The sequence below is a fragment of the Suillus bovinus genome (genome assembly GCF_016758785.1).
Source record: "Suillus bovinus strain UH-Sbo-P2 chromosome Unknown EDB93scaffold_27, whole genome shotgun sequence".
NCBI lineage: Eukaryota > Fungi > Basidiomycota > Agaricomycetes > Boletales > Suillaceae > Suillus > Suillus bovinus.
The window spans coordinates 79,874-106,618 of NW_024542083.1; the positions used below are offsets into that span (position 1 = coordinate 79,874).

Sequence of the window (26,745 nt, forward strand, 5' to 3'; positions counted from 1 at the left end):
AATACTCAGATTTGCCTGTTTGGTGTATTCGAACGTTCAAAATCCGATATCGCCTTCACTGTGGTAATCAGACCACTATAATTGCGCTTAGGCGACATGTGATGATCATTTTGAGGTAATAGCGAGAAACATTTGATTCTATGGACACGTACTAGCCTGCAGGGACACATCGTAAGTGTTGTTAGCTATTCCAATATAGGCTGACCTATCACATCTCAGCAATTCATGGTTTGTAAAAGCCGGCGCATCAAAGAGTGCTCTTCTTATTGCACGTCTCAACGCAATATCGTCCTGCACATTTCATCTCCTCGTCAATCATCATCCCTAGATCGCTAGCTCCCCACCTGCCCACTCGACTCTCATTTCAACGGGTGATTGCTGTATAGCACCATGCCTTCAACTTTCAATCTTGGAACCTACACTGCTAAACTTTATTCTATTCTTATGTCGCTGCACTTTCCGTCTAGCCCACCTCCTTATGATCACACACAGTCATTGCATCACGATCACTCTCTACGCAACGATAGACAATATCAGGATCTATTGGTCCCTGTGGCACCTTCCGTCGTGATCCACATCCCAAACCATATCTCCTATAATCCGCGTAGTGCACACCGCAGGAAGCGGAAGGCACAAAGCATTCCTATGGTGGAGATTGCACATCATAAAGCAGTAAGCCTAGAGCAATCGACAGTGAGTCAATAACCTGTGGCCCTGGAGTTTTGCACTCATCTTACAATAAGAGTGGTGCTAACGCATAGTATGCACGAATAGGGTAGGGAATTGGTGTAAAGTTTATTGGAGGTGAGGGTGGACTTACAGAGACTCGGTTTCAGTTAATCAAACTCTGATTTAGGTTATCTAGTTTGACGCCATCCATTGCCCCTTAAAGCTTACCGCTTCACGAAATTTTTGACATCGTTGATTGGATAGCCAAGCCTTTGTTCCCATTGTGTTTCCTCGTCTTCAGTACTAGATGACTTCTCGTAGGAAAATCCATGCGTTCGAGAAGGATTCTTTCCGACCCTGCTGTTCCATTCTTCATTGACTCAACGAAAAATGTGAACAACAGGATCAGGCTACGAGATGTGCAATGGATGTACAACTGTCTGCGATCTCGGGGTGTGGTTGTCACGTCTCGGTGCGGTCGCGACTGTATACCAGCGCCGCTGTAGCGCAATATAAAGGATAGAACAGTGTAGGCGTGCTTAATTCTAATGAAACATCTAGTTCAGTCTGTTTCAATTGACGTGATTTATGCAGTAAATAGTTTCATTTCGGCTCCCTACATTAGTTCCGAGGCCGATAAAAGGCCAGACAGAGACCTGTCTCCCGGCCAAACATACTGGTCAACATTCTCAGAGTCAGCAATGAACTACCATGCTGACAGTGGCAGACAACACATTCCCTACCGGTTCCAGAACCAGGCTCAGCATTAACGAAACAATACACCATACAACCTGTAGTAACACAATGAAAATATTGTGAGAGTTACCGGTAGTGATCATAGTCCTCGAAATCTTGATTGTCTGGAGAGAAAATCTGCTGATAAGCTCCCTGATTATGCTTAGCTGTCGCCATCATTCAATGTGAGTATGTTCATGTTGTCTCGCTGCATGTTGATCACAGGGGCTGTCGTTTCGAACGTTCGCAACTTGCCGAGCGACGGCCGGCCTCTGGCTACAAGAATACTAGCAACACTTAAGCGTCGGCAATCAGTGTTGCTCTTGTATTCGGAGATGAAACGAACTGAACTTTGTACAGTGTAAGTCACTCAAAAGCGGCAACTACCGACATCAAAATTTGTAATTCTTTCTACACCTTCGGAAAGACAACTTTCGTCTTGAAAACATTACAAATGGGCTATGGTAGAGTAGTATAGTGAGTCTACCAGAACACTTTTTCATAAAGCTCAAGTTTCATAATTTTCGTCAGCCAAAAGTGAACTTCGAGCGGAGCTTGTCGGAGTTTCATATTTGGGTATGCGGCATCTGACGGCCGACTCCGTGATTACTCGAGAACACCCAAACTCATTAGTAATGTAGTATGTACTGTACATGCGATTTGTACTTCTTAACAGCAAATTCAGCTTGACGGGCATCAGGACTTTTCCTGAGACACTGAGAAAGAACTATGAAGCTATATATATATATATATATCACTGTCTAATATGAGACTGAATGACAATGCTCCATAAAAGTTGGACACAGAGTCTACTTCACTTTCAGCATCTGAGACAGGCACAGTCTGTGTCCAGAAAGACTTCCAAAACATCTTCTATCAGCCCATTGTCAAAGCACCTCGATGGTGAAGCGTACTGCTGCTTCACTCGCTTCTTTTGGTAGGTGAAGCCATTTGACGGCAAAAGTGAACAATTACGTAATCAGGCGAAATTTCGGAAATTTATATTTACGCTCCATTTGTCTATGTTTCCTATCAAAATTTTAATCTGAGCATGTATGGATCAAAATTGCAACCTAGGGAGAGTTGCCGTCCCTTGGTGGCAGACACTGTAGAATCGAGGCCTTGTTAATAGTATATTTTTGGAGAAGATCATGTAATGAATATTAAGGTTTGCTTTAAAATCAGCGGGTCTTTTAACAAAAATCCTTAGCAAAAACACTAATATAAAAAAAATCCATGATTATGTAAAGCCCAAAAGTCAATTTAAAATCGATTATCATCTCTATGGCAAACGACGTACAAGATCAGAACAGTTGATCCCGCACTCCACATGAGCTCCACTGCACTTCCATTGCAGTGTTCGCTCGGCGGTCTCCTGTTTCTCTTAGTATCTGTACTCCACCTTTTTCCAATGCGTGTCTTCTGAACTCCACATTGACTCGCAAGGATTGCGCGTGTCTTGGCAGGAGGTATTTCACTTCGTCCACCTGCCTCGTTATCATAGACCCCAAGGACACGAGGCTGTTGCTTCAGTGCATTCGTGAGTCTGACCCTTGTCTCCACAGTTTCCAAAATGTATCCCATCGCATCAAATCGAGCAGTTGGTGTTTCCAGACACTCGAATCAGAACCACCAGGACATGCTTTCATCACATCAGGAAAGAAACGGAGCCTACTAGTAACTACATCATGATGGGTGGACTCGGTCTTCGTATGTTATCCGTTCATACGTGGCACATGATATCATCTCTTATCCGCACTGGCGGTATCAACGGTTATGCAGGAGCATCGCCTGTATACGGAATTCTCGATAAGTGTACAGACTTGCATACTTGCTATCGCACCAAACAGGTGGATTTGAAACAGCCTAGTAGGTGCGCGATAGGAGGTATTACGTTTGACAAGAGCATGGGCATCCAGGCCCTGTTTGTCACTTGGGCTCGACGTTTTCACATACAAGGCTCATGCTACAGATAGCCAGCAAGTTTCATTCGGGGATTCCGTTTATGCTGGTTATCGACTGGCTAGCTTTGATATTGTCCTTCTCCTCTCATCCATTTGATCTGAGAGCCCCGCTAGAAGCAATGCAAGGAAGAACACCGTATCAGACACCATGGGCCATAAAATGATCAAACTATTGTTCACAAATATACGTACAATGTGCACAGATTAGCATGTGGTTTAGCATTCAGCTAACCAAATGTGCTATACGCCAGAAGGTGACTGTCAAGCTGACTCGAATCACACAGGCCATCTGACGTGAATCTACAGTCGAATTACCTAGGATGTCGGCCATGAAACCGTCTATAGTTACTTTTACTCCATGTCAAATAACAAAAACTCAACCGCGTCTTCCCCCGCGTTCTCGACCTTCAACTCAGCATCCTTTCCTACGAATAGATATGCGCCATCTCCCTCTCTAAGCTCAATTATCGGCCCCTCGATTTGAGCACCAACGCGCAATCTGACGCCCTTGGCGTTACCAGGATTGTATCCAGATTTTTGAACGACATGAATGTATGCCTTGCGTCCCTCAGGACTGCGACTTGGGTGAAATGCATGCGCGAGGGATATACCAGGGTCCATGAGCGACGCATATGCGCGGAGCTGCGAGCGAATAGGAGCAGGGCCATCTGCCTCCCTCTCGAGCGATACTTCAGACGAATCGGAAGGCGCGACGATAAGCCTGAATTGGTTTCGCTTGTCTTGGTCGCTGAAATGTCTACGGGAACCAGATGGCCATTTAGGTATGTTCAGGATCGTCGGAGATATATATATTTTACCTGGTGAAGTATGCGGGCTTTCCCCTGCCTTCTCCGGGACGAGGAGATGCCCATATCTGACAGAAGTGCACCTCTTCAGAGCCATGGGCTTTCTCGGAGTGGGAGATGCCAGTTCCAGCGGAAGTCAACTGAATGGCGCCGCGAGATAGTATTTCAGTGTTGTTCATAGAATCTTGGCTGCAAAAGTCAGTCAAAACATTCATCCACGAATAATAACTGAAAGGTCGCTCACTGCTCTAGCGCGCCACTGATCACATACGAAAAAATTTCATATTCGCGATGGCTGTGAGTTCCAAAACCAGTGCGAGGCGCTACGCGGTCCTCGTTCAAGACACGGAGAGAACCAAAAGACTCGTGTTTTGGGTCATGGTAACTGCAAAAGTGGTCACATGATCATGCAATAAAAAGGTTCGAGGTCAAAGATCCATACTTTGAGAACGAAAATGTGTGAAAAGTTTTGAGCCAGCCGTGATCTGCGTGACCTCGTTCTGTGTTCCTTCGGGGAACTATCTCGATGGATCTGCTGGAAGACATCTTTCCTGCAGCGTGATATGGGGACGCAAAGGTTTTCAGCAGCAGTAGTTTGGTTTGGGATGCGAGTAAAGCCGTAGTTCGAAAAGTTGGAGGCACTTTCAGCGATGAGGTTGAGAGGGGAAGGGAAGCGTTGAGTAAAAAAGCGAGCTCCTAGCCTCAAATTTATAGTCAGCGGCAAAGATCATCGATCGTACCATCGCCTCAGGGGTTACCGCCTTTCCTATGTAGTCCCTTCTCACTCACGCATTCTCACGACCCTCTTGCTTATTACGGGTCGGGTGTACGATGAAAATGACACGTAATTGTTTGATCCAAGAACGTCCTAGCCACCGGTGATCGATCAGAATCGAATAGTTCTGCAGTAATCATCCAAAAGCGAGCGTTGACATCATACCAGCGTGCTAGCGTGTCGGTCTATATCTTCCTTTGAAAGTCTAGTCGCACGGATCCGTAGCTTCGACTTCAAGATTAAACTCACGACACCAAAGCCCTGAAGAACAAAGTCCTGGATTCGGTCTATGAAGAAGATAGAAGTGACAGGCTTTCGTGTTTTTCATATGATCTGACAATTCGTCTATGACCACATCCCGAGATAGTTAAAATATCTGTTATCACTCACTGTCAGCGACGGTAGCCACGAGTGCCTTCTATCTATCGTACTGTCTTTGTAGTTCGTCCAAGTTCTGTCGAAAAAAAACCGACTATTTCGTCAGACAAAAGACCTCTTTCACTACATGAAGGGAGGGTCATTTATCGATAATGAGATCGGAAAAACGGTCGACCCACCAATAGAAGGGAAGGTAACAAAACGCTCCTTCGCCTCCGGATATGTTGCGCTTGACATGTACGGATACAAATAAGTGATGAAAGACAGGTATATATAGCGCCTACCAATCAACGACTCAGTGTCAGACGAACGTGTAATGTATGGCGTACGCCAGGCGGCCAGACCCCATGTAATCAAAAACCCATATTTCCCCAGACAAAGGAACGGCCCTTGAACAGAAAAGATAAGTTTGAGAAGCGCGGCACGTGAGATCCTCCGATTCAGATTCGACGGCTCCTATCCAAGGGGAACTAGCAAAAGCTCTCGCAATAGACATTCCGTCTATTTTCTCTTGGCGAATCGTGACCGTCATCTCTCCCACCTATTCCAAAAACGAAATTAGACGACTTCACTATCAGTGGCGGCACAGCTTCGCATGTAAAAATTACTCAGGCCAAGTTAATGTTAATTCTTCGCTGGCATGTTCCGTTGATTGAGCTAAAGGACACCGATTTAAAATTAGAGGCACATACGAACAGGCCTTCTTGATACAGTTCATTTATACCTAGAAGCATCTCGTCATAAGATACGCTCCGGCACATGAAGACAAGAAAAACGCGGATCTTATGCGGACCAAGGGGCTATCAAAGAGACTTGCAGCTGCAGCAGCTCTTTGGGTAGCATGACCTTCCGGTATTCAAACTGCAGCCCCGTGAGACCAGTGTGAACACCCACCAGGAACTGCGACAAGAAACAGAAAACAGACTAACTGACTTGGTGTCTTGTTGCGGCGCCCCCCGGATGCGCTGCAGCCCAGTCAGCCCCAAGGTACTGCATCTTGCCTTGTGAATAGAATACCCCTTCCGAAAGATGCTATTGCTTTAGTTCCGCGCAGTGAGATATCTATCCCACGTATCCTTTGCCAACGAAGCAATCTATCGGTTTCTGGCGGGTGGTGGCGTACTCCCATAAGTCGTGGATGCGAATTGCGAGCATTCCCTGCATTTGCACGCTTTATAAAGCTTCCAGGTGTAGTCGTGCGCGTGAGGGCCGCCGCTGGACCCAAGGTTGGTCCCCATTGTTTGATACAATGATTCCGGCGCCTATGAATAATTGTGGTGGCTTGAGAAACACCAGGATAGTGGCGCCATGCCTGATATGTTCCAGTTGCCTGAGAGAACTGGACGAACAAAAAACGACTGCCGGTATGCTACTAGGTTTCCAGGTGTAGATGGGATTTGTGCGAAGGGATGCTAGGACTGGTGGCAGTGCCTGACCCCAGTGCTTTTAAATTGTTTTTCTCCTGATCGTCGAATAACAGTAATTTATAAATAATTGTGCCTGTCCGGAATAAATATAATGAAATGTCTGCCCGGATCATTTACATGCCGAATTTCACTCGGTTCTGAAATTTGTCTGTTTGCCCTGAGTCGCCCCTTTTCCCCCAGTCCTGTGTCTGGACTAGGGACGAGACGAACAGTCTAGACTCACGGGCAAAGCTTTCCCACTATCTGAAAGTACGGCCTTAAGACAAGTCCTGGATAGAAGATGAAATTATCATCGAGGGTATATAAAAAGAGGTATAACTGAGCAATAATACAAAAGACGAATGTGCTGCAGTGAAAGGGTTGGTAGTAACGCGGGGAGGCCAGACAAATAGATGCCATAACCCGAAGTGATCCCAAAGGTTGGGAGATGCCGTCAGATAAACGGGAACGATCTTCACCAGAACCGAGTATCTTCCGAGGGAATGTCCCTTAACATGCGTAACATCACGATGTTAGATGTCAGGCTGGAAAACTGCAACAACAGTTAATCTAACTGGTTATAAAACGAAAAGCGATTCGCGACGTACCCCGTTACCTATCAACACCTGAGCACCTTGACCGATCAGCATGTCCACGGCCTGTGCGACAGGTTTTGCCTCCCAGCTCAACTTCACGTCCCTGCTGGTGACAACAGCATCCCATTTCTTCACCTGCATGAGGGCCTCCTTAAGCTGTTGCAGCCACTCTACGTCTCCATTCGTCATAACGTATATGCTCTTCAACTCCTTTGCAGATCCATATAGACGCTTTTGATCAGCAAGCACGTTCTGCACTTTCTCGACGATCTGCTCAATCGTTGGGAAACACGCTCTGAAGTACATGTTCGTGTTTGCCTCCGTGGTCACGCCCCAACCACCATCCGTAGGGACTCTGAATCTATCGGGGAGAGCAGAAAACTGGTTGAACCCATTCCAATTCGAGGACCAGTTGGCGAGATGTGAACAATGACCCGCAAAGTCGCCTCGGCGAATATGAAGAGCCAGTAACCCAGGTATAGTATCCACCTCTGTTGCTTTGACGATAGGATTGACGTCGTGTAATGTTTTAGGAGTCGGTGACTGACTGGCAGGGCGCATGAACGAGGGGAAGAATGAGAACGAGGAAGTCGGCGCAAACAAATGAGCATTCTCCGCGTACGCCTGAAAGATAAGCGGAGACCAAGAAAAATCTGTGAGGATAGGCGAATTGGATAGGATGGGCCACATTGAAAGTATGCGTTTCGAACCAAATAGCCTATCGAAAGTTTGAGAACAGTGAGAACTGACAGCAGTACAGCCAGCGACTTACCAGATCTCAAACAGTTGATATGATTCGACTTTTATCTCGACGCATGGGTCGTCGATGGAATTCAATTCATCCACCCACTTCTCAAATATCGACAGAGCAGGTACGTTATCGTCCAGCCTAAGATGCTCGTTCAAATTCCTGCTGTCAATGATTGTGGGATTAGGGCAGACTTTCTTGAAGTACTCGCGTGAGACAGCACGAGGAGCAGCATCCCCGGGAGGAAACGACGAGCCTATTATGGGACCTGGACAAGAAACCGACTTTGGGTATGGATGGAGACGATGCACATTGATAACGTACCACTGATGATAGCTGACAAAGGAATGCGGGTAGGAATGAGTTTGCCATTGAAGGTTGAATAATCGGGAGCATCTCGGTCCCACGTGAAATTATCGAACACGAAGCTAAGGGACGTATTGAGTGCGAATCAAGGTCATGGAAACGCGAACGTACGCTCGTTTAGTTGCATGAGCCAGCGCTGCATTCATTACAAGCTCTTGCATGGCATTTCCCCAACCCGAAACTGGTATCTATTAGCGCTAGCCTGAATGGACATATGAACGATATTCATACGAGTGACATGGTTGGCGGCCCAAAAAAACTTTGCATCACGTCCCTCTGGGAAAGGCAATGAAAGGTTATGCTGGGGCAAGCGTCGTTCATAGTCATGATATTCTTCGTACAAGGGTGGTAAAGAGTGGTGTTCCGACTGGTCCTGCGGCCAAGATGGCAGGCTTAACTTTGTGCGCGAGAAAAAGAGAAATAAGGAGAGCAAGATCAAACCCATTAAAAGACGTGTACATCGTCTCGTCAGTGAGAATCGCGAGGAAGGCAACCATGTGTCGGAATTGTTGAGAGGTAAAGTCGAGGTATCTGACTGTCTGGGATGCTTACTTCCCGTGAATGTTAACTTGAATGAGTGCATAGTCGCTGTGGTACTAGTGTGCGTGCGACACGAGAGCAAAGGTAGCGGATCGGAGTTTCCTTTTGTGATATGATTCAAACTCCGCTAGTCCCTTCATTAATCACAGGTCTACTAGAAACGAAAGACACGCTGTCGCGGATTGGTTACCGTGATGATCTGATTATCGATAAGAGCGATTCAGTATTATATTTATAGAATCCGAGTTTGCGCATATAATTTCCCCGAGGTTGTGCCCGAGAGAATTTTAACCAAATTCTGGCTGGTTCTGATCGGGAGCCAAGTTCCGGTTTATCGTCTAATGAGAAAACCTTGTATAAACTGCGCACGGCCCCGGCTCGACTTGCCGTTCAGCGGGATGGGTAACATCCCGAGGGAATCATCCTTTAGAAGGAGCGATCACATTCTGAGACTCTACAGGCTAAGAACCCTCCCATGCAATATTACAATGGAATCCGTGAGTGCGACTAGACGGAGTACCCCCCTCACAATTCACTTGGAGTCTTCCCCTGCGGTACCGTACCCAAGAATAACTACCCACCCTCAAAGTGCCGAGGCAGAATGCCGCATTGCAACGTAGCCTCGACCTCCAGGCCCGACCGGCCGTCGAAATGGGGTCTCGTCGACAAATCACGGACCATTCTGGTTTCTTGATTTTCCAATATGCCTATGCAACCATCTCACAGAGTTATATCACGTTCCACGACAGGAGGAACCTGTGATAAGGAACGAGATGGAAACAAGGTACCTAAAGGGTCGGACGGCCGCGGTAGATGATCCGAGCGCATTGCACGCGCACCGCCTGAAAGGCGCGAGAAGCTTGGCCTCTGCCTCGAGGCATGAAGCCACCCACTATCGATACCACCTTTCAGTGCTGTCATCTCCGTGGTATACAACGTCATATTCCAAGCTCTTCACTCACGCTCAGGATGCTCGTCACGCCCTATCGGTGGTGATGACGCTAATGATGACGATATGCTCCACGGCCACCAAGGTATGAATCGAATCGTATTCTGGGCAACTCGCACACACCGACTCCAAACAGATTCTTGTAGGACAAAATTAGTAAAAGCTAAGAAAACATACAAGCCAACGAGACGCTCACAGCTCTTCGACTTCCCACAGTCGTCCGTTCCTGCACTGATGATGATGACATCCAGCACAGACTTTCAATCTGCAAAAGTAGGTGCACTATCATTGGATTGGCCTCGGACCATCCCTGGTTTCTGTAAACAAAATTAGCAAAAGCTAACTTGAAGAAGATATGTACAACCAGAGGGCGAAACTCACATGTCTTCCCACCGTAATACGTTCCTGCATCCAAATGCTGCAATCTTCGGACCGGTGTGTACGTTCTCGAAACACTCATGATCATCACGATACGATGGAACCCCGTCGATGAGGTAGAACGACAGCGAATCGATGAACTCACGTAGTACATTTGCAAGCTTTACCATACGGTTCTTTTGTTAGATTGCTATACATAGCGTTCCACGAATGTTTTCCAGACCTGTTTCCTGATTGAATGTTCTCTTGAGAACACGTTCTTACACTCTATCAATTTAGACTTAAAAAGCATGCAAGCGCCCTTTGAGTACGAGGGGACAACGGCAGCCCGAGCGCGACCTTGAGCTCGATGAAGAACAATACAGTTCCTTGACGTGAGTGCGAAGCTAAAGTGCCGTGTCGATTGCACGTAGTTCGGTAGGCCATGGGAACGCCTTTTGAAAACCCTCTCGTGACTTGTGTTCCGGGGCAGGGTAGCAGTTCTAACCGCGCGGGAGAAGCCATGACGCACACAACCACATCGACGGCCTTTTGCTGTCAAAGGGCCATCTAGTGGGGGAACCTTCTCTCCTGATAATCGTGATCAATGCATCAAGGTTGCCAGCTGCAGGGCCCACTGCCGCCCTTACGTTCTGACAACAAACAACTCTAATTGGTGGAAGGATTCGGCTATCATGTAAAACCGGGATATCCCAGAAAAACGAGCGCTCATGAGCTGGTCAAATGAGCGACCAAGGCCCCCCCTCCGAGCTAAAACACCATTTCTCACAACAGCGGTGTAACTTCAAACCAGAAGAGTACCCCTTCTCACGGACACCACACGGGAATTATCGCATTCGGAACGATCCATAATCGTCTAGGCCGATATTGATGTTTTGGGTTTTTAACAGGCACCACCTCGCCGCTTTCATAAACGCATTGCTTCACGGGAAAGTATATCGTGATAGTAGGTAACGCTATTGTAGAGACCAAACAACTGTCAGCCAGCAAAGTGCGGGGTTACGCGCCTGACATGGAACTAGACCCAGCAAATAGTAGGATGAGAAAAAAGCAAATGCAATCTCCTTGATCGTCGTGGGTACTTCGCATCAGGTGCGGAGATCATCGAGACCTTCCAAGCTCTGCTCTGCTCCGTTGCCTTGCCTAAGAAGTGATCATGTGAACGAAGTTTCGAAGGGGAACTCACAACGTACGGCAATGTATATCAAGTCCCTTCCTCGACCTCTTAAGAAGATTCCGGACTCGGATGGTGAATTACCGGTTTTGAGCGTCAAACTGCGGGGTAGCATCGACTTCCGATCAATAACAGGGATTGCGCAAGAGGCTTTGCGCAGCTTGCCAGCGAGTGACCCACTGCCACGTCGGTCCCGTATCTTGAAGAGAAAAACTATCTATATTTGCTTGCGTCACAGGCACTTCTCGGACTTGATCACAAGGTGAGACTCCACGGTAGACCAAAGAGCTCTCCGTCCTCGACGTGGGAGTAGGAGTGGTGAAAGAAGTCATAGTGATGCTCCGGGTCAGCGGAAGATGCACCGAGGTCACCGTACTAGAGTTGCACAGCTAATTCCCATGCTTTCGTGCCTGCTAGTTCCGTAGAACGAGATTCAGATGAGAAATAGCATAACTGTGCATTCAAGTCATTTATTCGACCCTATGGGTGTGGAAGTACTAGCGAGCAAATATGGTATAATTAACAGGTCAGTCAGGTCTGTAGTGATCAATAATGTACAGAAACAAACATCGCTTCAACTTCATCCGTTGGTGGTACACAATATGCGTAAAATGTATGTGGACGATACCATGAATAAAAAAAATAATTGTGGGTTATCGTACAACGATGCGAATGCTGGGATCATGATCGTCATAAGAGTACATAAAACTGGAGACGGGAGTGGGCGGTCATTCGAAATTGTATTCGACCGCTATCCGGCATGCCTCAGATATATGAGGAGTGCGACCGTGTTGTCGCAGGCTTTGCCTTGATGAGAATGGAGTATCGCACGCGGTACATGGATGCCCGAGTAATCTGGTTGCGCTATTAGGATCCCGAGAACGTGATCTTTTTGGGCAATGCGATGCCTGATGAGCGCGAGCTTAATACAAAGTCCCAAGGGATACTACAATGAAGACTCACGAGATCATCATCAGTCAGATTTTGATTCAACTTTCGTTTCAACGAAGGTGAACGAGGCTCTGTAAAAGTTTTTAGTCAAAGCCAACGAATGGGAGGAAAAGAACGCACCAGCTGGGGCGCTCATCGCTTTTATCGAATGATCTCTCCAATTCTGTATCCGTTTCATGCGAACATCGTATGTATCATCTGTCCAAGCGACAGGTTCTCTGTCCTGGGAAGGATGGGGAGGGGTGACAAAAGAGGAGCAATATGATGAGCAATCCTCTTCGTCTTCAGAGTCTGATGTAGAAGGATATGATGAACCCGAAGAGAAGCTGGAATCGATGTCTGATGATGTGGGACGCGGGGGAGGTGTAGCTTCTACGAGCTGGATGATCTGAATGGCGTCGTGGGGTTGACGGACATAGAGATGACTTGGGTTGACCTTTTCCTTGTAAGGATCAAAGATGACACCAATGGATGATTGTAGCATGATACTTTGGTCGAACATTTGTTGGGAGTGTCGAGTGTAAAAAGATGAGATTTAGGTGGAGGTTATAAGGGAGAGGCGCCACGCGAGCGACATGCATATTCGATTGTAGATTTGTTGTGGCAGCTGTTCAAAAAAAAAGCGAAGCAGAGCCCTGAGAAGTCAGAAACCTGGGGATCGGGCGATAAACAGCGAGATGGCCTGTTTCTATTTTAGGTCATCCTGTTCTTGGCGTCATTCCCGATTAGGTATCATTGAATATCTGAGATCTGGTATCATTTCACCATCTCACCAGTATCTCAATTTCCTTTTTAAGCCATTCTACTTCCCATGCCTCCCTCTCCATGTTCCATTCCTTTCCCATCGTCTCCTCCGTCGCTCCTTGTACCCTTTCTAACGGCCATTGCAATTGATCGCTTCCTCACTTCCGAACAAATCGCGCTGTCACAATAGGCTATTTTCTATTCGAAACTACACAACAATGCAGCTTAGATCGAAAAATATTTTCAATCAAAACTACCTATCTCATGGTCGCATCGGTGCAAGCCACGCCTCCGCTGCTTCAAACTGGTCAATCAACTCGCGAAGGACAGCACCCTCAGAGTGAAGTTGCCTCATGGCAGACAGCGCCTGTGAACCACAACACATGTTAACCATATCCCAACACAATGTAACAATGTCACTAACAATGTCCCAGAACCGGAATCCTCGTTCCACTTCCAGTTTGGGGGTTTTCACTCCCGGAAACGTGTCTTCACATATCTCTAGGGCCATCGCCTTAGACTCTCTAACACCTTCTGCATTAGGGTCAAGTACTCGCGTTTGATTATTGAGGTGGGTCAGGGCATCCAGGTACACCTTGGCAAGCACTCCAAATCCAGTGTTTACCTCAGATTGGAAGGGCAGGGAGATAGTAATGTCCAAAAGGTCTTCCCGTGCTCGGCGTGCGTCCGAACGCAATAACATGTTCAATGTCGTCACCTCAAGTAGCGTTCGAAGCGCCCGAGTCAGAGACCGCACGAAAGAGTTGAACACCAACAATTCACGTGACAACGGTGCCGACCAAGGCTGCGACTAAAATAGGAATAGCATGAAGTTTGGTGTGATCGGCTAGATATAGAAAAATCACCTTGAAGTTCAAAGGCACGATGCTCAGGACTCTCATGACCAGCAGCATACATGACTTCTCATCATCTGCGTGAGACAATCATTTATCAATCCAAAGAAAAACTCGTATGTAAGTTCCGCTCACCGGTCCCGAAACTTGGTCCCCCACTGAACGCCCGACCTGACCATAAGTGGCCGTGCATTACCCCAGCCCTTACCAGCTCCAAAAACAGATACAGGGGATCCTGAAATTTATCATTCAAACGCGCTGATTTAATTGCCGTGTACATGGCGCGCGCTAGTGGTGAGTGTGTGTGAGAGTTGAGCAGGAATCTATAGTTGCAGTGTCACAAGAGTGTTATGCTGGCAGAACGGCGCTTACCCTCTAAGTTCCAGGAACCGCCATACCACATTAGCGACGACCTCATCCTTTTTGTCCAACTGTCCATTCGGGACGCTAGTCTTTCCCTTGGTACGCAATGCAAGTTTCTCCGTTGCTGTCGCTCCGAGGCAAAGTGCGAAATCGATGGTGGAAGACTGGACCAGTCCAGACCGTCAGATCTGACTCACTCGACTGATAAGCGACTTCGGAAACTCACGTTCTGTCTCCGAAGCTCCTCCTCCACAATGGCATAGCTTACATTCCAGCCCGCCACGCGTTCGGCAAGCTGTATGGTCTGTAGTGAGTTGTGTTGGACAAACTTCTGACCGTGAGGTGCGGGGCTCTCAAACCAAAAGTGTCCCGCAACTTTCCGGTTGTTCCAAAATTGATGGGAAACACTGCTAATGAGCGCGAGAGCGGTCGCGCGCGGTCCTGTCTGGCCATCCGTGATAACCTCCTTGACAAACCGCTTGTACTCAGTTGTCTCACCGTTATCCAGCGGTGGGGGTTCAACGATCTGACCACTGGTCAGCCACACCAATGCTTGAGGCCCTAAAAGTCCACGAGAGAGATAGAAATAGATTTCGTCTGGAAGACGGTGCGTGAATATTTCATGAAGATCTGAAGGGATATCCGCAGCTGTAGGATGGTGGGGGTGATTGGGACCGTGTGCTGGTGTAGTGATTGCAAGAGGAAGCGGCGTGACAGTTCCCTCGGACGAGAATATGAGAGAGTATTTGATCATCGAGCGCGTGCGCGCGTATTGATCGGGATACTGCATACTCTTGACAGCGGGATGTTCCGCAAACGCGGAAACGGCAGCGTGGCCAGACTTGTAATATTTGACCATGTCAACCGTGGCCTTCAATGCCTGTTCATGCACAGTTGGTGGAAATGGTGGCGAGTGCTCGAAACCAACAAGGATTCCAACATCAAGAAACTGGTCCTCGCTGAGGCCCAAATCACCCAAAATAGTGCGTTTGGATACGAAGCAAAAAGATGGTGTGGCAGAGGTGAGGTCCAGTGAAGTGATTAATTTGTCTACTCCTGGGTAGAGCAGGGTGTCAGTCGGTCCAAAGATTGCATGAATATATGATTTGGGGTGTCGTTGCATATAAATCAACTGTTCAGGATGCATCAGCGGAGTATCCCGCAAGAGATGATTTCAGCCTACTTGAGCCCAAGCGACGTATGGAGCAACCAAAAACTCCACATTCCTATGTCTGAATATCCTCAAGACCATGCGCCATAAGTCCCATTGCTGGAGCCCACTTCTGCCCTCGAATAGTTTTGTGGCGGATTCTTCCTGGCCAGCCTCGTATTTTGCCCAAGCATCCCTCCGGTCCCTACATGCATCATTGTGCTCCACGTGATGTTGGTATTGCTTCCAGCGCTTGCTCGGCAAAAGTCCAGGAAAAACGAACACCGGTTTTATTCGTAGTTTCTCGAGCGTGCGCAAATCAGATTCAATGCGTGTCGTTAGCGCCAAGGGCAAGCCACCAGTCGCAGCGAGGAGAGGTTCGCGCGAGGGTGGGTTATCGGTCAATATTTTGAGGTAGTAAGATGCATCAATTCCCAGCCGCGAATCGGATAACACAGACAGAGCAAATGATTGCGTGTGTTTCCGCTCGGAGAGGTAGTCTGTTTCGTTTTTAGGTTATACGTCAATTTTAACTGCAGCTCGTCTACTCCGAGATTCGATGGAGAATAAAACGTACTTTCCAGGTGCTTGATGGGCATCGCAGTCTTTGATGAGCTTACTGTGTTCGTTGTACCAACTTGAGTACTTGAACAACGTGCAACAAGGCAACCAACTTTCAGATTATTATGTAAGCGCGTGAGTTTGTTCTGCACGTGGAACTTCCTTGACTTATAATTAACCTCTCAGGCTTGCTCAATGCCACGTCCAAATTGTCGGTTCGGGACTGAAGCTCAAGCGCTGACGGCCGGCTACGTCCTCAGTCAAGAACTTTCGCCCACTTACACGTCTTGTCAAATACTTTCATCAATGTGGCGCCGCAACATGAATGTCATTAACCCTACACAGGAACTTTCGTTCGTCCTAGCCCATCTGAGAATTCTTGACAAGGGCTCTCACTGCTTTGCTAGATTGTCAACATCGCTAAATCTGTTGCTCAAAGGGTCTCAGTGCATATTTGCTGCCTCGTTGAGATATCAAGGCTGTCAGTTGTTGCTCGTGACGCGTCACGCGTTTGGTCAAAGCCAGTGCTTTCATGAAGAAGCACCTATATGAAGGGGCGCAATGACAGTTCTTGCTACCACTGCGGTCATTGCGGCTATGCATCATACCCCACGCCGGTTTTTTTTGCCGACTCAGGGCGTTCAATGTTTATCTGATAAGTCAAGAAGCCCCCTTTGTTTTTCTTCTTGCGTTTTAATTTCCGGATCCTGTGCGAAACAGACTCCAGTGCCTGTGAACAACTTCAGCTGGATCTGGCTAGTTCGTTCTCGTGACGAGCTCAAGGGTCCTTGAAGCGCGGCAGTGCAATCATAGTCAGTTTCCAACAAGCACCACAGGTCTAATGCAGATGAAGTTGGCCACCTTGAAGCATGCTTTCAATCTGCCTCCGAATTGATGTCTTCTATCTGCCGACATTCGGTACGAACGTTCAAACCTTTAACTGAGTGCGCCTAAAAGTTTGCTCAGCCAAACGGGGACGTCGCTACAGGTTACTACTCGGAAAGTACCGTTTTGACATAGTGTGGGCGTTTAATCCGATAAAGTTCATTCACACCTGTTCACACACATAGAGTTTTCTTTTGTTGGAAGCTGATAACTACTAAGAGACGGTCACATCCTGGCGCTATTACTGCACAGCAAAGTCAATTCAATGATCATAATGGAGCCTTATTAGGAACTTGCTTCAGGATGTCTCAAGTCTAGTCCTTCCACACAGGATTGTCTTTGTTGCAACCCGCTGAGATGCAACTACTACGTTGGCACCACAACTGCACAACAATCAATGCGGTGATCGTGGTGGAGCCTTGGTGGGAATTTGCACCGGAACGATGCACGAATCTCGAGCTGTATTTCAGGTTTCAGTCTCTCGTCAGTGATTTCATCTTCATTATGCTGTGCTCTGTCCATGTGAAACGCTACGTCTTCATGGCAGGTATCTCCGCAATAAGCAGGCGAGCTGGCAGAGGCGATCTCTCGGCCATTTGCGTCTCCATGGGTCTTGCCTCCCACAATGCTGTCTTCGACTGTACGCGAACTTTAGCCGACGCGTAATATGGTACGCAGACCTTGGAGTTGGTCTCCCCCACTGTTGCATGTGCTCCGGGGATCTGGGCTCTCAATTTCCTCATTGAAATATCTCGTCGCTGTGGCGAGCTGATGCCACACTACGTGTTTAGTCAGTGTTACCTCTGATTTAGAGGGAGTAAAAATCGAGCCCGTAGAGTCCACATCTTTGGACACGAGCAGTGTGAGATGCTATTTGTCGGCAAGGAAGATCCCGAGAGTGTCACTGACCAGTAGCGCAGAGGGCTGGGGTCATGCAACGCGGCAGTTGACATTCGGCGATCTCCAGACACGAAGACCGTGTACTATGTATGCGAGCTCGCTGGGATCACGACTAGGGTGTCTTGCACAGCGCCTGTGAGTTTAATTAGTCTTTCTCGTCAACTCATGTCAGTCGAAGCGCAATGAAACATCACTCACGAGAAGCCTGTTCAAACCCACGGCGTCGTGACGATATTCACGTGTTGCTTGTTGCGGCATTCTGCGGGAAACCTTCGCAATGATCCATTCGCTTGTCAAGCGAGTGATTCTAATTTTTTTACCTCAACCTTTTGAACCTTCCGGAAGAACTTAGGAGAAAGGCAATTCACTCACTCATGACAGCTATTGTAAGTTTAGAATCTTGTTTTGTTCAGAGTCAAGAACTTTTCGGCAGGTCTTCGCTTAAATCATCTAGGCGGCAAGCCGCGGCCTCAATCAAATGCACAGTCCATCCGTTAGCCTCGTGTTCACAGAATAGCTTAACACACCCGAGCATGTCAACGAGCAGAATCAGCTGTGTAAAGGGATCGAATTATGAGGTGGCATACCGTCAGTATCTACCCATTTGTGTCAAGAAGTGTGCTCACCAGAACTCCCGCAGAAGCTCTCTTCGAGGTGCTGAGAGCTTGGTATGTACATGTCACAGGTCCAGACCAGGTGCGACGCGAAGGTCATTGAACGTGCTCTCACTGACTGGATAGGCAAACAAGGTATGTGTACTTTACCTCGCCTTCGCCCTCCTATGACCGCACCTCCCGACAAATTTTGCCGATGTCATGCTCCTTTTCCATTATTTTGCCACAAGATTGACAGGGGACTGATAGCCGCAAATATGGTGCTGAAGCTGAGTTGTAGGTCACATGTTATCATTCCTAAGCGATATGCAACTCACAATACTTACTCTCTCAGAACTGTATATGGCGATTACCCCCGCTTAACTTTAGCATTGGACCATGGGCGTCTGCAAATCTGCTGGGTACCATAACCGCAGGTCTCGTGCCTTTATAGCCGAAGCTGAAGCGCTGATCGTGTATATATACACTCTGCCTGTCTAATTTTGGGGTGTTGGTGTCTTGCTCATTCAGAATCGTGGTGGGTGTCATAGTCTTAGAAATCTCTGATCAAAAGTGATCATATGCACAAGCAGCAGGCGCGAATGCAATGCGCATCATCTTGTATGAGTACCGCTTCAAATCCCGGTGCTCATAGCGGTCTCAAAACTCTAATTCTGTCCATCCTCCTTCCTGCCCTCATACATCCGGACAAGTCAGCACTCGCACATCCACATGTAGAATGCCCAGTACCAGCTACATTCTACGGTATTTAGTGAGCGTGTGTATTTTTCAGAGAAGCGATTTAACCGGGATGCCGCGCCCACTGTCCATATCGTGTTCCTCTCTGCCATATCGTCGATCATGCCTGACACGCTTTGCAATCTGGTTAACTGGAATCATGAGGACTTTGCTACTATATCGCTCAGCTGGACTGTATACTCTGTCTTGGGGGTGCGCCATCCACCCGAATTATCGGTCCTAATTAGCCTTACTTCCCGCATTCCAGCACCATGTGTCACTGTGCAACACCCGCCGTCAAGGTCGTTCTTACCGAACCATCACTATGTCGTCGGGGTGCAGCTGACTTGCGTTGTATTTTCGTAGACTGGAATCGTGAATGACTATGTATCTATGTAGGTTGTCCTGGGAGACACTGCGCCATCTCCCACGGCCCGAGAGACAGGAAATGTTCCTCCATGCGTATGAAGTGACAGGAGTCATATTTGAGATTGGCTTTTTCGTGGTTAATCGATAACAAGGAATAGATATACGACCTGTAATTGACTTGCTAACTTCTGGTAACGCACCTGTACATTAGCGATAAATCATACGAGGTCCACTTTCTTCTTTAACTTCTCCTAGCATTTGGGATGGGGGGAAGAGCAATTTTTAGCTAGACAGAAGAGTTGGTTGCGTGCAGTGTCATATATAGGCCATAGTGGTTGGCGGCTTGAACGGGAACAAAAGTGGATTTGGGTCTGAAAGGAGAAATTCCCAAGTCGTCAAGGATAGCTTTGTTGCGGGCAATTACATGATGTTCCATTCTCGCGATTCTATGCTGGACGAAGTTGTCGGCTGGATAACATTGGGGGTTCGGGTCTGCCGAAATCCAGATCGGCATTGCAAGGAGATTGCGTACAACGTTCTCTTCTAGCTCTTCCGCATAGAAAGTGCTTGCATGGACGACTAATTACAAAGAACCAAAACACGATAGAAAAGCATCACACATATTATGAGTAAGAAGTGCAAGGTATGAGCAGATGGCTCGTCATCGGCTACGGGACTGAAACGTAATGATTGATTCTATTAGTGCGCATTTGGTTGTGATGCCATGTAAATGAAATCAACAAGGTCTGCGATGAGCGCTACGCTGATGGTTGTGATAGGGTGTCGCACCACTTCACTCCCATGCATATTAGAGGGAGGTCGGCTGGTTTGCATCCAAATGAAGTCTCTAGGTTACAGTCGCGTCGTTTATGGTACTTCATTGGGATCTACGTTCCCTATGGCAGGCAGACATCAGATGGCTGTGACCTTGGCGTTCAGAACCTACTTCGGCCTTAAGAGATGCATCAACAGAAGGGAAAACACACATAATGGAAAGTACACGCTCACAATTGACAGCTACCCAACAGTTCGACCCGGTGGTGTGACTTGATATACTATAAATGAGCAATTTAAGAGCAGCGTAGACTCGGAAAAAGAACCAAGTAAAAGTAAACGCTGCAACGTGAATGAAGAATGAGCTAGGCTCATACCGACTCCCTAGCTATGATGACGACATGTCACATGTGAGTGACTTCCCTTTGACCACTTTGTTGTCGCTCATATGAATACTTTCCAGGTATGTCGATTTCGGTCTTGTGCAACGGCAGCGTCTGTCATGGAACAACTCGTCACCAATCAGAGTTTCCACGACGGTATACGCAAGCACATGGAAAGCATTTTAACAACCCTTTGAGTCGAGCTGTCTAAACGGGAGCGCCACGATCAGAACAAAATTTCCTGCAGCAGCGAGTAGCCTGTGAGGTGGCATTTTGGGATCGAGATAGTATAGAGATGATCTTTGCAGCACGATTGATGGTGTCTACAGCCATTGCGTAAAGGCTTTCTTAACTCGTACTGAACGGCAGTTCAGGAATCTGTCAGAAATCAATGGAAGTCTTCAAAATCAGGTCATGAACGGAAATGTCGACTCCCTCGCAGGCTTCAACACTTTTAATATCAATTCCGAAAACATAACGAACAACTACTTGTCTTCATTTGGTGTACATATCATGTACGTATACAGTCTCAAAGTCCGGAATATCGAAGTCCTTGGCAATAGGTTTCGCATAGCCATGACTAGATGTCAAGTCATCAGATTGTCTCAAGAATGCTTTAATCAACAAGGTGGGAGGACGCACGAAACTGATCATATGCCAATATGCACGAACACTATGCGCTGGGCCAAGGGTATGTCTACATCACTAGCCAACGACTGGACCGCTCGGTGCAGCGCTTGGGCAGCTCGTTTGGGACTCATTGTGCCACCCTCGCAAAACTTTTCGTAGAATGCCTTGACTAAGAGGTGCACAGTAGGATCGTCAACCTTCCACAACGTCCCGACGACACTTCTAACCCCAGCAAATTGTAGGCCAGCCGCTAGGTGTATCACTTCGTCGGGCGTACTGACGTCACCGACCGCGGTTTCACAGGCAGAAAGAAAGGCAAAATGATGCCGAGACAGATCCGTTTGTGCAATATCAAGGAGCGAAAGAGGCTGGTCGCGCATAAGAAAGGCTGACTGGAAGGGTTCGTTAAATTTCTGCGTTCCATGACACGCGAGATGGAACCAAGTATTTTCTCGCAATGCGCACAGTGCTCTCGATTTCGTGGCATCAACGCTGGTTATCTTGGAGAAGGAGACAGTCGGGGGAGGAGGCAAAAGTTTCCGCACCAATTCCAGCTCAGGCTCTACAGCATCCAAAGTGAAAGAGGCACCGGCTGGGCAATTCTGACCGATGGCGACGAAGGGCACCGACGTGGGTCTGTCACGACTTGCGCGAGCATTGATCAGCGCGGTGAGAGATGGGGTGTATGAAGAGATATACAGCTGCGAAAGAGACTTTCCCCCGTTTCTGTACTCGCGAGCAGCATGCAACGGCAAGAAATTGAAGAAGAATGTCGGGCACCACCATATTCGGGAACCTAGTCGTACCAATCCGCCCAATTTCTCAACCACTGGGCCGACGACATCGTTCCACAACTCGTGCAAAGCTTTCATCAGCGCTCGTTGGTGCCCGGTCTCTTTGTCAACTGCCTCTCGGAATGTGAGTACCAATTTGGCAAGTTTCTGAATATCGGTAGAGAGTTGGATGCTGGTGGGAGGTTGCTTGTGAGGGATAATAATGGCATCGCAAGACGATTCACTTGCGATGAGCATGATGATGGGCCCATCACGAGCTGCATCTTGAAGATCGGAGAACAAAGGGGGAAGCAGGAAGCGAGAGAAGTCCTTGATCTTCCTGATCTCTTCTACAGTACTATTCCAGTCGTCTACTAGACGTCTGTATCGGGTGGCTTCTGCTTCCACATCGACTCTTTGGGTCCCTTCTGGATGGCTTGGAGTAGGTTTATCGAGGAGGGAGCTGAGGTCTGCGAATTTCTTCATCAGAGTCACTGCATGATCGCCGCAAGTCTGGAGCCTGTCAAGAGGCGTGTGGAGTCGAGTCATCTGGGTCCAAATGATGGTCCTGCCTTGTTCCAACAACTCAACAGCGCGACCCACGTCACCACTACGAAGAGCACACGATGCAGCATCTACGGCAAGTGTCCTTGGGAATCCCTTCATGGCATCATGACGAGATGATACGGAGGCTGTCATAGACATGTAAGCGTCCAGTAGTTGCATAGAAGTCGCATAAGCCTCCAGTTGAGTACCATGTGAATATTGATGAGCATAGTGCACCCAAGTTAGACTTGCCCGCAGGCGGGAGAGCAAGCCTGCAGAGACAACATTTGTCGCTGCCCTTAAAATGGTGCATGGCAGCATTTAGACTCTCTGTATTTTCGCCAGCGCCGGTGCCGTCAAGCTCTAAATGATGGAATGATAGATAGACGTTAGCTATAGATTCGTGGACCATCAATTGACGAGGATTATGCTGCGTCAACAACGTCAATGCACAGAGTAGGTTCTCTCGGGACTCGTTCAAGTCTTCGTCATTGCCTCGGTGGCCAAAGCGGGAGGAGAGTCGATTCGCGAGGTTGTATAATGACATGGACCGATCTGTGTGACCGACCGGGCATAAAGTCAGTGCTTCCCTCTGAAGTGCGATAGCCTGATCCAAGTCCTTCGCCGTTGCCTCGGTGGTCAAAGCGAAGGGAGAGTCGATTCGCGAGGTTGTTTAATGACATGAACCGATATGTGTGACCGACCGGGCATAAAGCCAGCGCTTCCCTCTGAAGTGCAAATGCCTGATCCAAGTCTTCGCCGTTGCCTTGGTGGTCAAAGCGGGAGGAGAGTTGATTCGCGAGGTTGCCTAATGATGAAGACCGATCTGTGTGACCGACCGGGCACAAAGCCACTGCTTCCCTCTGAAGTGCGATAGCCTGATCTAAGTCTTCGCCGTTGCCTCGGTGGCGAAAGCGGGAGGAGAGTTGATTCGCGAGGTTGTTGAATGACTTGGACCGATTTCTGTGACCGACCGGCACAAAGCCAGCGCCTCCTGTTCAGTACGATAGCCTCATCCAAGTCTTCGCCGTTGCCCTCGGTGGTCAAAGCGGGAGGAGAGTTGAAGCGCGAGGTTGTTTAATGACATGGACGAGCTGTGTGACCGACCGGGCATAAAGCCAGCGCTTCCCTGTTCAGTACGATATGCCTCATCCAAGTCTTCGCCATTGCCTCGGTGGTCAAAGCGGGAAGAGAGTTGAGTCGCGAGGTTGTGTAATGACTTGGACGACGTGTCGTGTGTGACCGACCGGGCGCAAAGCTAGCGCTTCCCTGTGAAGTGCGATAGTCTGATCTAAGTCTTCGCCGTTGCCTCGGTGGTCAAAGCGGGAAGAGAGTTGAGTCGCGAGGTTGTTTAATGACATGAACCGATCTGTGTGACCGACCGGCCACAAGGCCAGTACCTCCGTCTGAAGTGCAATAGCTTGATCCAAGTCTTTGTCATTGCCTTGACGCTCGAAGCGAGTGTGTAGTATTAGAGCTAGATTATTCAGCAATCGCCCTCGGCAATCATGCCCGGCGTTGTAGTATCCCAGTGCATCATAATGAAGGGATATCACTTCATCTAAGGCACGAGGTTCGTCTCTCTCCAAACACCGCTGGGTTTGATCAGTAAGTTGATTCGGCGATAACGGAAGCATGGATCGGGCGTGCCACTCCTGCTCGAGATCATTTGCATTAATGCTTCTAGCAGAATGTAGAGCGCATGTTTCCATTGCAATCGCAGCCGCTCTGTGAATGTGGCTGTTGGCGTGGCAGACATTGACGATTTCGCTCAGTAACTCTTTGGCTGCATCAGCATCCGTTTGAAATCCCCGTTTCGCGAAGCGCGAGAGCAGAGTAACGGCAAGATACAGCTGTGTGACCGTTCGGTCCGGATGATCGGTGGGGCGCAAGTCGAGGGCGCCTTCAAACAGGGAGACAGGGTCGTCGAGGTCGAGGTATCTTCCCTCAGCTTGGCAACTAACAAACTTTGCGGTGGCAAGATTAAACAGCACTGCAGGGCGGTAGGGATGATTCATGGGGCAGAGATGCAAGGCCAGTTCAAAGTGATCTATGGATTGTTCAAGATCCCTACCGTTCTGCATCCTGCGGTATCGTGCGAGAAGACGATGTCCGACATCCGTCCTTAGTGCTAATGCCTTTATATCGGGGGATGCAGGCTACGCGTTACAGCTTTCAGCATCAGAATGCCAGACTGCGTTAATCACTCACATTAGTAAGGAGGCAAAGAAATGCGGCTTCATTTGGATCAGAAAGTTGCTGCTCTACTCTCATGAACAGTGAAGTACAAGCAGAAATGACTTCCCGCTGCTTCGGCTGAAATATTATGGCTGTGATGTTCGTTAGCATGTGTCAGGCATTGTGTGCAACGGACGATACCGACAATGCGATCTCTCGCTGCGATCCAGTAATTCTCCGACCGAGATCTCGAACGTGCGGAGGAGCTCTCCGTGACAGAGCATGGGACCCAATTCGAATGAGGCATACACGCTGACCCGGACTTTGGAACATGGCTCGTGCGGCCTAGAGTCTTTCTCAATACCTGCACAGCAGACGGGTTAAAGATGACTTACAGAGGAATGCGCTCGCGCCATTCGATGACAGCCTGGTCTACATTTACAGATATATTGCTTGTCTGGTATTCAACGCCATTGGCCTTGATCACTGCATGGAATCCAGCGGGGATCCATCGGAGGCCAAGAGTAAGATCAGTTGCGCGAATGGCTTGAAGGAAATGGTCAATACGAGCTGAGCGGAGATGGATATCGCATACCAGTGATGATTGGTTGCACTCCACTGAGGTGCATCTCTGCTGGGTCCTGGGTGTGGTTTGGGTCGTTCGGCTCCTCACTAAATAACAAGCACATCATCAGGCGTTTAGATGAACCGTGCTTCATATACTTACTTATCTTGTTTTTGCCTGAAAATGCGAACTTAAGTCCATACATGTGTTATACAACGCAGCGACTTACGATGGGGAAGTTCTAAGCGACGACGCTGGAGAAAAGTCTGATTCTGATGGGGTTGAAGAGACACGTCGACGATGAGCCATTATGAAAATGATGGCTGAGGGATGTATTCAAACGAACACTGGTCATGAAGCACTGCTGTACCTGTAAAGTTTTGAAGGATTATAAAGGAGGGAAACACATAGCATCAACCCTGTGCAGCGCCGATGAGTTAACGGGATATAAGTGGCTTGTCAAATATCGGGCCTTCTATAACCTCCTGGCTGGGTAACAATGTTAATGTCGTCAGATATGTACTGGCAGCAGTCTGATGGCACGATGAACTATATTAGCCATGTTGACTGTCAATATGCTTACGAAATAAAATTTGATAAAATTGTTATTTATTGCCTTTTATTCCGGATGCTACCCTACTTTGACCCTACTTACGACTTACTCTGCATATGACGTATCTATCAGACTAAATACGCTCCACCGCGTTCGTCTCCGATACATATGGTTCCAAGTGTTCGTTCACCTGCAACCAAAACAGCACGCAGATGTGCTGCAGCTTGTACCCTTTTCTTCTCGATTGCAAACCCTTGATTCAAAAATTTTGATGGAGAAGACAACGCTGGGTCCCTTGTTTTCGTCCCTGGGTCAATCTGCTGCTGGTTCACAATTCGTTATCCGGGGCTGGATAGCGCTTGCGTATTGAGTCAGTTTCTCGATATTTGAAGTATTGTGTCCATTCAATGCTAATGTTGTTCAACGCCTGCCGTGACTATCATAACACCAGTAGAGCTCGTTGAGTCATCTTTAACCCATGTGCCACTCTGCAGCTCCGCTCTCCTTTGTCTACCCCAAACTGAGTCCAGAAAAATGGTGCAGTTCATTTCAGGTACATTACCTGTTCGAGCGTTTAAACATCATAATGGGGCAGTGAATAACGCATGAATCACAGGCTCGTGTAATAAAATGGTTCGTCTTCGGGACTTCAAGATAGGTGTAGTTTTTGAAGAACACGGTAGGTGTCGCAGATCATCACCCGACACGGAGAAACCGGGACCCGCTCACCGGAGCCATGATATTGCGGGTA

The 26,745-nt window shown here is 48.0% G+C and overlaps 9 protein-coding genes across 9 annotated transcripts; 1 reads left to right on the plus strand and 8 right to left on the minus strand.

Annotated features, from left to right (window-relative positions):
* Positions 1 to 3,719: 3,719 nt before the first annotated feature.
* On the minus strand, positions 3,720 to 4,720 carry EDB93DRAFT_1240552 (RmlC-like cupin domain-containing protein; the record flags this gene model as incomplete). Its single annotated transcript, XM_041451772.1, has 4 exons — positions 3,720 to 4,125; positions 4,187 to 4,363; positions 4,419 to 4,559; positions 4,617 to 4,720. 4 exons carry the CDS (start codon positions 4,718 to 4,720, stop codon positions 3,720 to 3,722), a joined length of 828 nt encoding a protein of 275 aa, XP_041307719.1.
* A 1,308-nt stretch (positions 4,721 to 6,028) lies between these two features.
* EDB93DRAFT_1145541 (uncharacterized protein) lies at positions 6,029 to 6,591 on the plus strand. Its single transcript, XM_041449476.1, has 3 exons — positions 6,029 to 6,159; positions 6,261 to 6,292; positions 6,345 to 6,591. Exons 1-3 carry the CDS (start codon positions 6,113 to 6,115, stop codon positions 6,578 to 6,580), a joined length of 315 nt encoding a protein of 104 aa, XP_041307720.1. The 5' UTR covers positions 6,029 to 6,112; the 3' UTR covers positions 6,581 to 6,591.
* A 218-nt stretch (positions 6,592 to 6,809) lies between these two features.
* On the minus strand, positions 6,810 to 9,173 carry EDB93DRAFT_1145545 (uncharacterized protein). The gene is made up of 6 exons (XM_041449477.1): positions 8,675 to 9,173; positions 8,555 to 8,624; positions 8,402 to 8,505; positions 8,102 to 8,345; positions 7,342 to 8,047; positions 6,810 to 7,286 (listed from the first exon to the last, which is right to left on the minus strand). Exons 1-6 carry the CDS (start codon positions 9,024 to 9,026, stop codon positions 7,209 to 7,211), a joined length of 1,554 nt encoding a protein of 517 aa, XP_041307721.1. The 5' UTR covers positions 9,027 to 9,173; the 3' UTR covers positions 6,810 to 7,208.
* A 182-nt stretch (positions 9,174 to 9,355) lies between these two features.
* Positions 9,356 to 10,937, minus strand: EDB93DRAFT_1337256 (uncharacterized protein). The gene is made up of 7 exons (XM_041455357.1): positions 10,534 to 10,937; positions 10,314 to 10,471; positions 10,129 to 10,249; positions 10,056 to 10,071; positions 9,946 to 9,966; positions 9,772 to 9,897; positions 9,356 to 9,690 (listed from the first exon to the last, which is right to left on the minus strand). Exons 1-7 carry the CDS (start codon positions 10,600 to 10,602, stop codon positions 9,557 to 9,559), a joined length of 645 nt encoding a protein of 214 aa, XP_041307722.1. The 5' UTR covers positions 10,603 to 10,937; the 3' UTR covers positions 9,356 to 9,556.
* A 984-nt stretch (positions 10,938 to 11,921) lies between these two features.
* EDB93DRAFT_1145562 (uncharacterized protein) lies at positions 11,922 to 13,142 on the minus strand. Its single transcript, XM_041449478.1, has 3 exons — positions 12,556 to 13,142; positions 12,448 to 12,506; positions 11,922 to 12,392 (listed from the first exon to the last, which is right to left on the minus strand). Exons 1-3 carry the CDS (start codon positions 12,935 to 12,937, stop codon positions 12,213 to 12,215), a joined length of 621 nt encoding a protein of 206 aa, XP_041307723.1. The 5' UTR covers positions 12,938 to 13,142; the 3' UTR covers positions 11,922 to 12,212.
* On the minus strand, positions 13,092 to 14,006 carry EDB93DRAFT_390794 (uncharacterized protein). The gene is made up of 2 exons (XM_041456243.1): positions 13,437 to 14,006; positions 13,092 to 13,387 (listed from the first exon to the last, which is right to left on the minus strand). Exon 1 carries the CDS (start codon positions 13,880 to 13,882, stop codon positions 13,442 to 13,444), a length of 441 nt encoding a protein of 146 aa, XP_041307724.1. The 5' UTR covers positions 13,883 to 14,006; the 3' UTR covers positions 13,092 to 13,387; positions 13,437 to 13,441.
* A 547-nt stretch (positions 14,007 to 14,553) lies between these two features.
* EDB93DRAFT_390784 (PIN domain-like protein) lies at positions 14,554 to 16,227 on the minus strand. Its single transcript, XM_041456242.1, has 5 exons — positions 16,124 to 16,227; positions 15,580 to 16,046; positions 14,895 to 15,528; positions 14,623 to 14,841; positions 14,554 to 14,560 (listed from the first exon to the last, which is right to left on the minus strand). Exons 1-4 carry the CDS (start codon positions 16,143 to 16,145, stop codon positions 14,807 to 14,809), a joined length of 1,158 nt encoding a protein of 385 aa, XP_041307725.1. The 5' UTR covers positions 16,146 to 16,227; the 3' UTR covers positions 14,554 to 14,560; positions 14,623 to 14,806.
* Positions 16,228 to 17,358: 1,131 nt separating this feature from the next.
* On the minus strand, positions 17,359 to 17,926 carry EDB93DRAFT_1103917 (uncharacterized protein; the record flags this gene model as incomplete). The annotated part of the gene is made up of 3 exons (XM_041447359.1): positions 17,359 to 17,630; positions 17,673 to 17,771; positions 17,902 to 17,926. 3 exons carry the CDS (start codon positions 17,924 to 17,926, stop codon positions 17,359 to 17,361), a joined length of 396 nt encoding a protein of 131 aa, XP_041307726.1.
* Positions 17,927 to 21,399: 3,473 nt separating this feature from the next.
* EDB93DRAFT_1103918 (CHAT domain-containing protein) lies at positions 21,400 to 25,750 on the minus strand (the record flags this gene model as incomplete). The annotated part of the gene is made up of 11 exons (XM_041447360.1): positions 21,400 to 22,970; positions 23,026 to 23,329; positions 23,403 to 23,692; positions 23,806 to 23,917; positions 23,946 to 24,857; positions 24,910 to 25,028; positions 25,073 to 25,221; positions 25,272 to 25,422; positions 25,472 to 25,548; positions 25,604 to 25,618; positions 25,671 to 25,750. 11 exons carry the CDS (start codon positions 25,748 to 25,750, stop codon positions 21,400 to 21,402), a joined length of 3,780 nt encoding a protein of 1,259 aa, XP_041307727.1.
* Positions 25,751 to 26,745: the final 995 nt, after the last annotated feature.

Bases quoted from the DNA above. Each gene is read 5' to 3' on its own strand.
- EDB93DRAFT_1337256 (XM_041455357.1), bottom strand. From the start codon at position 10,602: ATGCTTTTTAAGTCTAAATTGATAGAGTGTAAGAACGTGTTCTCAAGA. The intron at 10,472-10,533 runs GTCTGGAAAACA...CGTATGGTAAAG, and splicing joins AACATTCAATCAGGAAACAG to CTTGCAAATGTACTACGTGA. The intron at 9,691-9,771 runs GTACCTTGTTTC...ATGGTTGCATAG, and splicing joins GCGGCCGTCCGACCCTTTAG to GCATATTGGAAAATCAAGAA.
- EDB93DRAFT_1145545 (XM_041449477.1), bottom strand. From the start codon at position 9,026: ATGCACTCATTCAAGTTAACATTCACGGGAAGTAAGCATCCCAGACAG. The intron at 8,506-8,554 runs GTACGTTCGCGT...TACGTCCCTTAG, and splicing joins GCTCATGCAACTAAACGAGC to CTTCGTGTTCGATAATTTCA. The intron at 8,048-8,101 runs GTAAGTCGCTGG...AACTTTCGATAG, and splicing joins TATCAACTGTTTGAGATCTG to GCTATTTGGTTCGAAACGCA.
- EDB93DRAFT_390784 (XM_041456242.1), bottom strand. From the start codon at position 16,145: ATGCCCATCAAGCACCTGGAAA. The intron at 16,047-16,123 runs GTACGTTTTATT...AAAACGAAACAG, and splicing joins GCCCATCAAGCACCTGGAAA to ACTACCTCTCCGAGCGGAAA. The intron at 15,529-15,579 runs GTAGGCTGAAAT...CATCCTGAACAG, and splicing joins CATACGTCGCTTGGGCTCAA to TTGATTTATATGCAACGACA.
- EDB93DRAFT_390794 (XM_041456243.1), bottom strand. From the start codon at position 13,882: ATGTTATTGCGTTCGGACGCACGCCGAGCACGGGAAGACCTTTTGGAC.
- EDB93DRAFT_1145541 (XM_041449476.1), top strand. From the start codon at position 6,113: ATGCGGACCAAGGGGCTATCAAAGAGACTTGCAGCTGCAGCAGCTCT. The intron at 6,160-6,260 runs TTGGGTAGCATG...AGACTAACTGAC, and splicing joins CTTGCAGCTGCAGCAGCTCT to TTGGTGTCTTGTTGCGGCGC. The intron at 6,293-6,344 runs CTGCAGCCCAGT...TGAATAGAATAC, and splicing joins TGCGGCGCCCCCCGGATGCG to CCCTTCCGAAAGATGCTATT.
- EDB93DRAFT_1145562 (XM_041449478.1), bottom strand. From the start codon at position 12,937: ATGTTCGACCAAAGTATCATGCTACAATCATCCATTGGTGTCATCTTT. The intron at 12,507-12,555 runs GTGCGTTCTTTT...AAACTTTTACAG, and splicing joins AGCGATGAGCGCCCCAGCTG to AGCCTCGTTCACCTTCGTTG. The intron at 12,393-12,447 runs GTGAGTCTTCAT...CGCGCTCATCAG, and splicing joins ATCTGACTGATGATGATCTC to GCATCGCATTGCCCAAAAAG.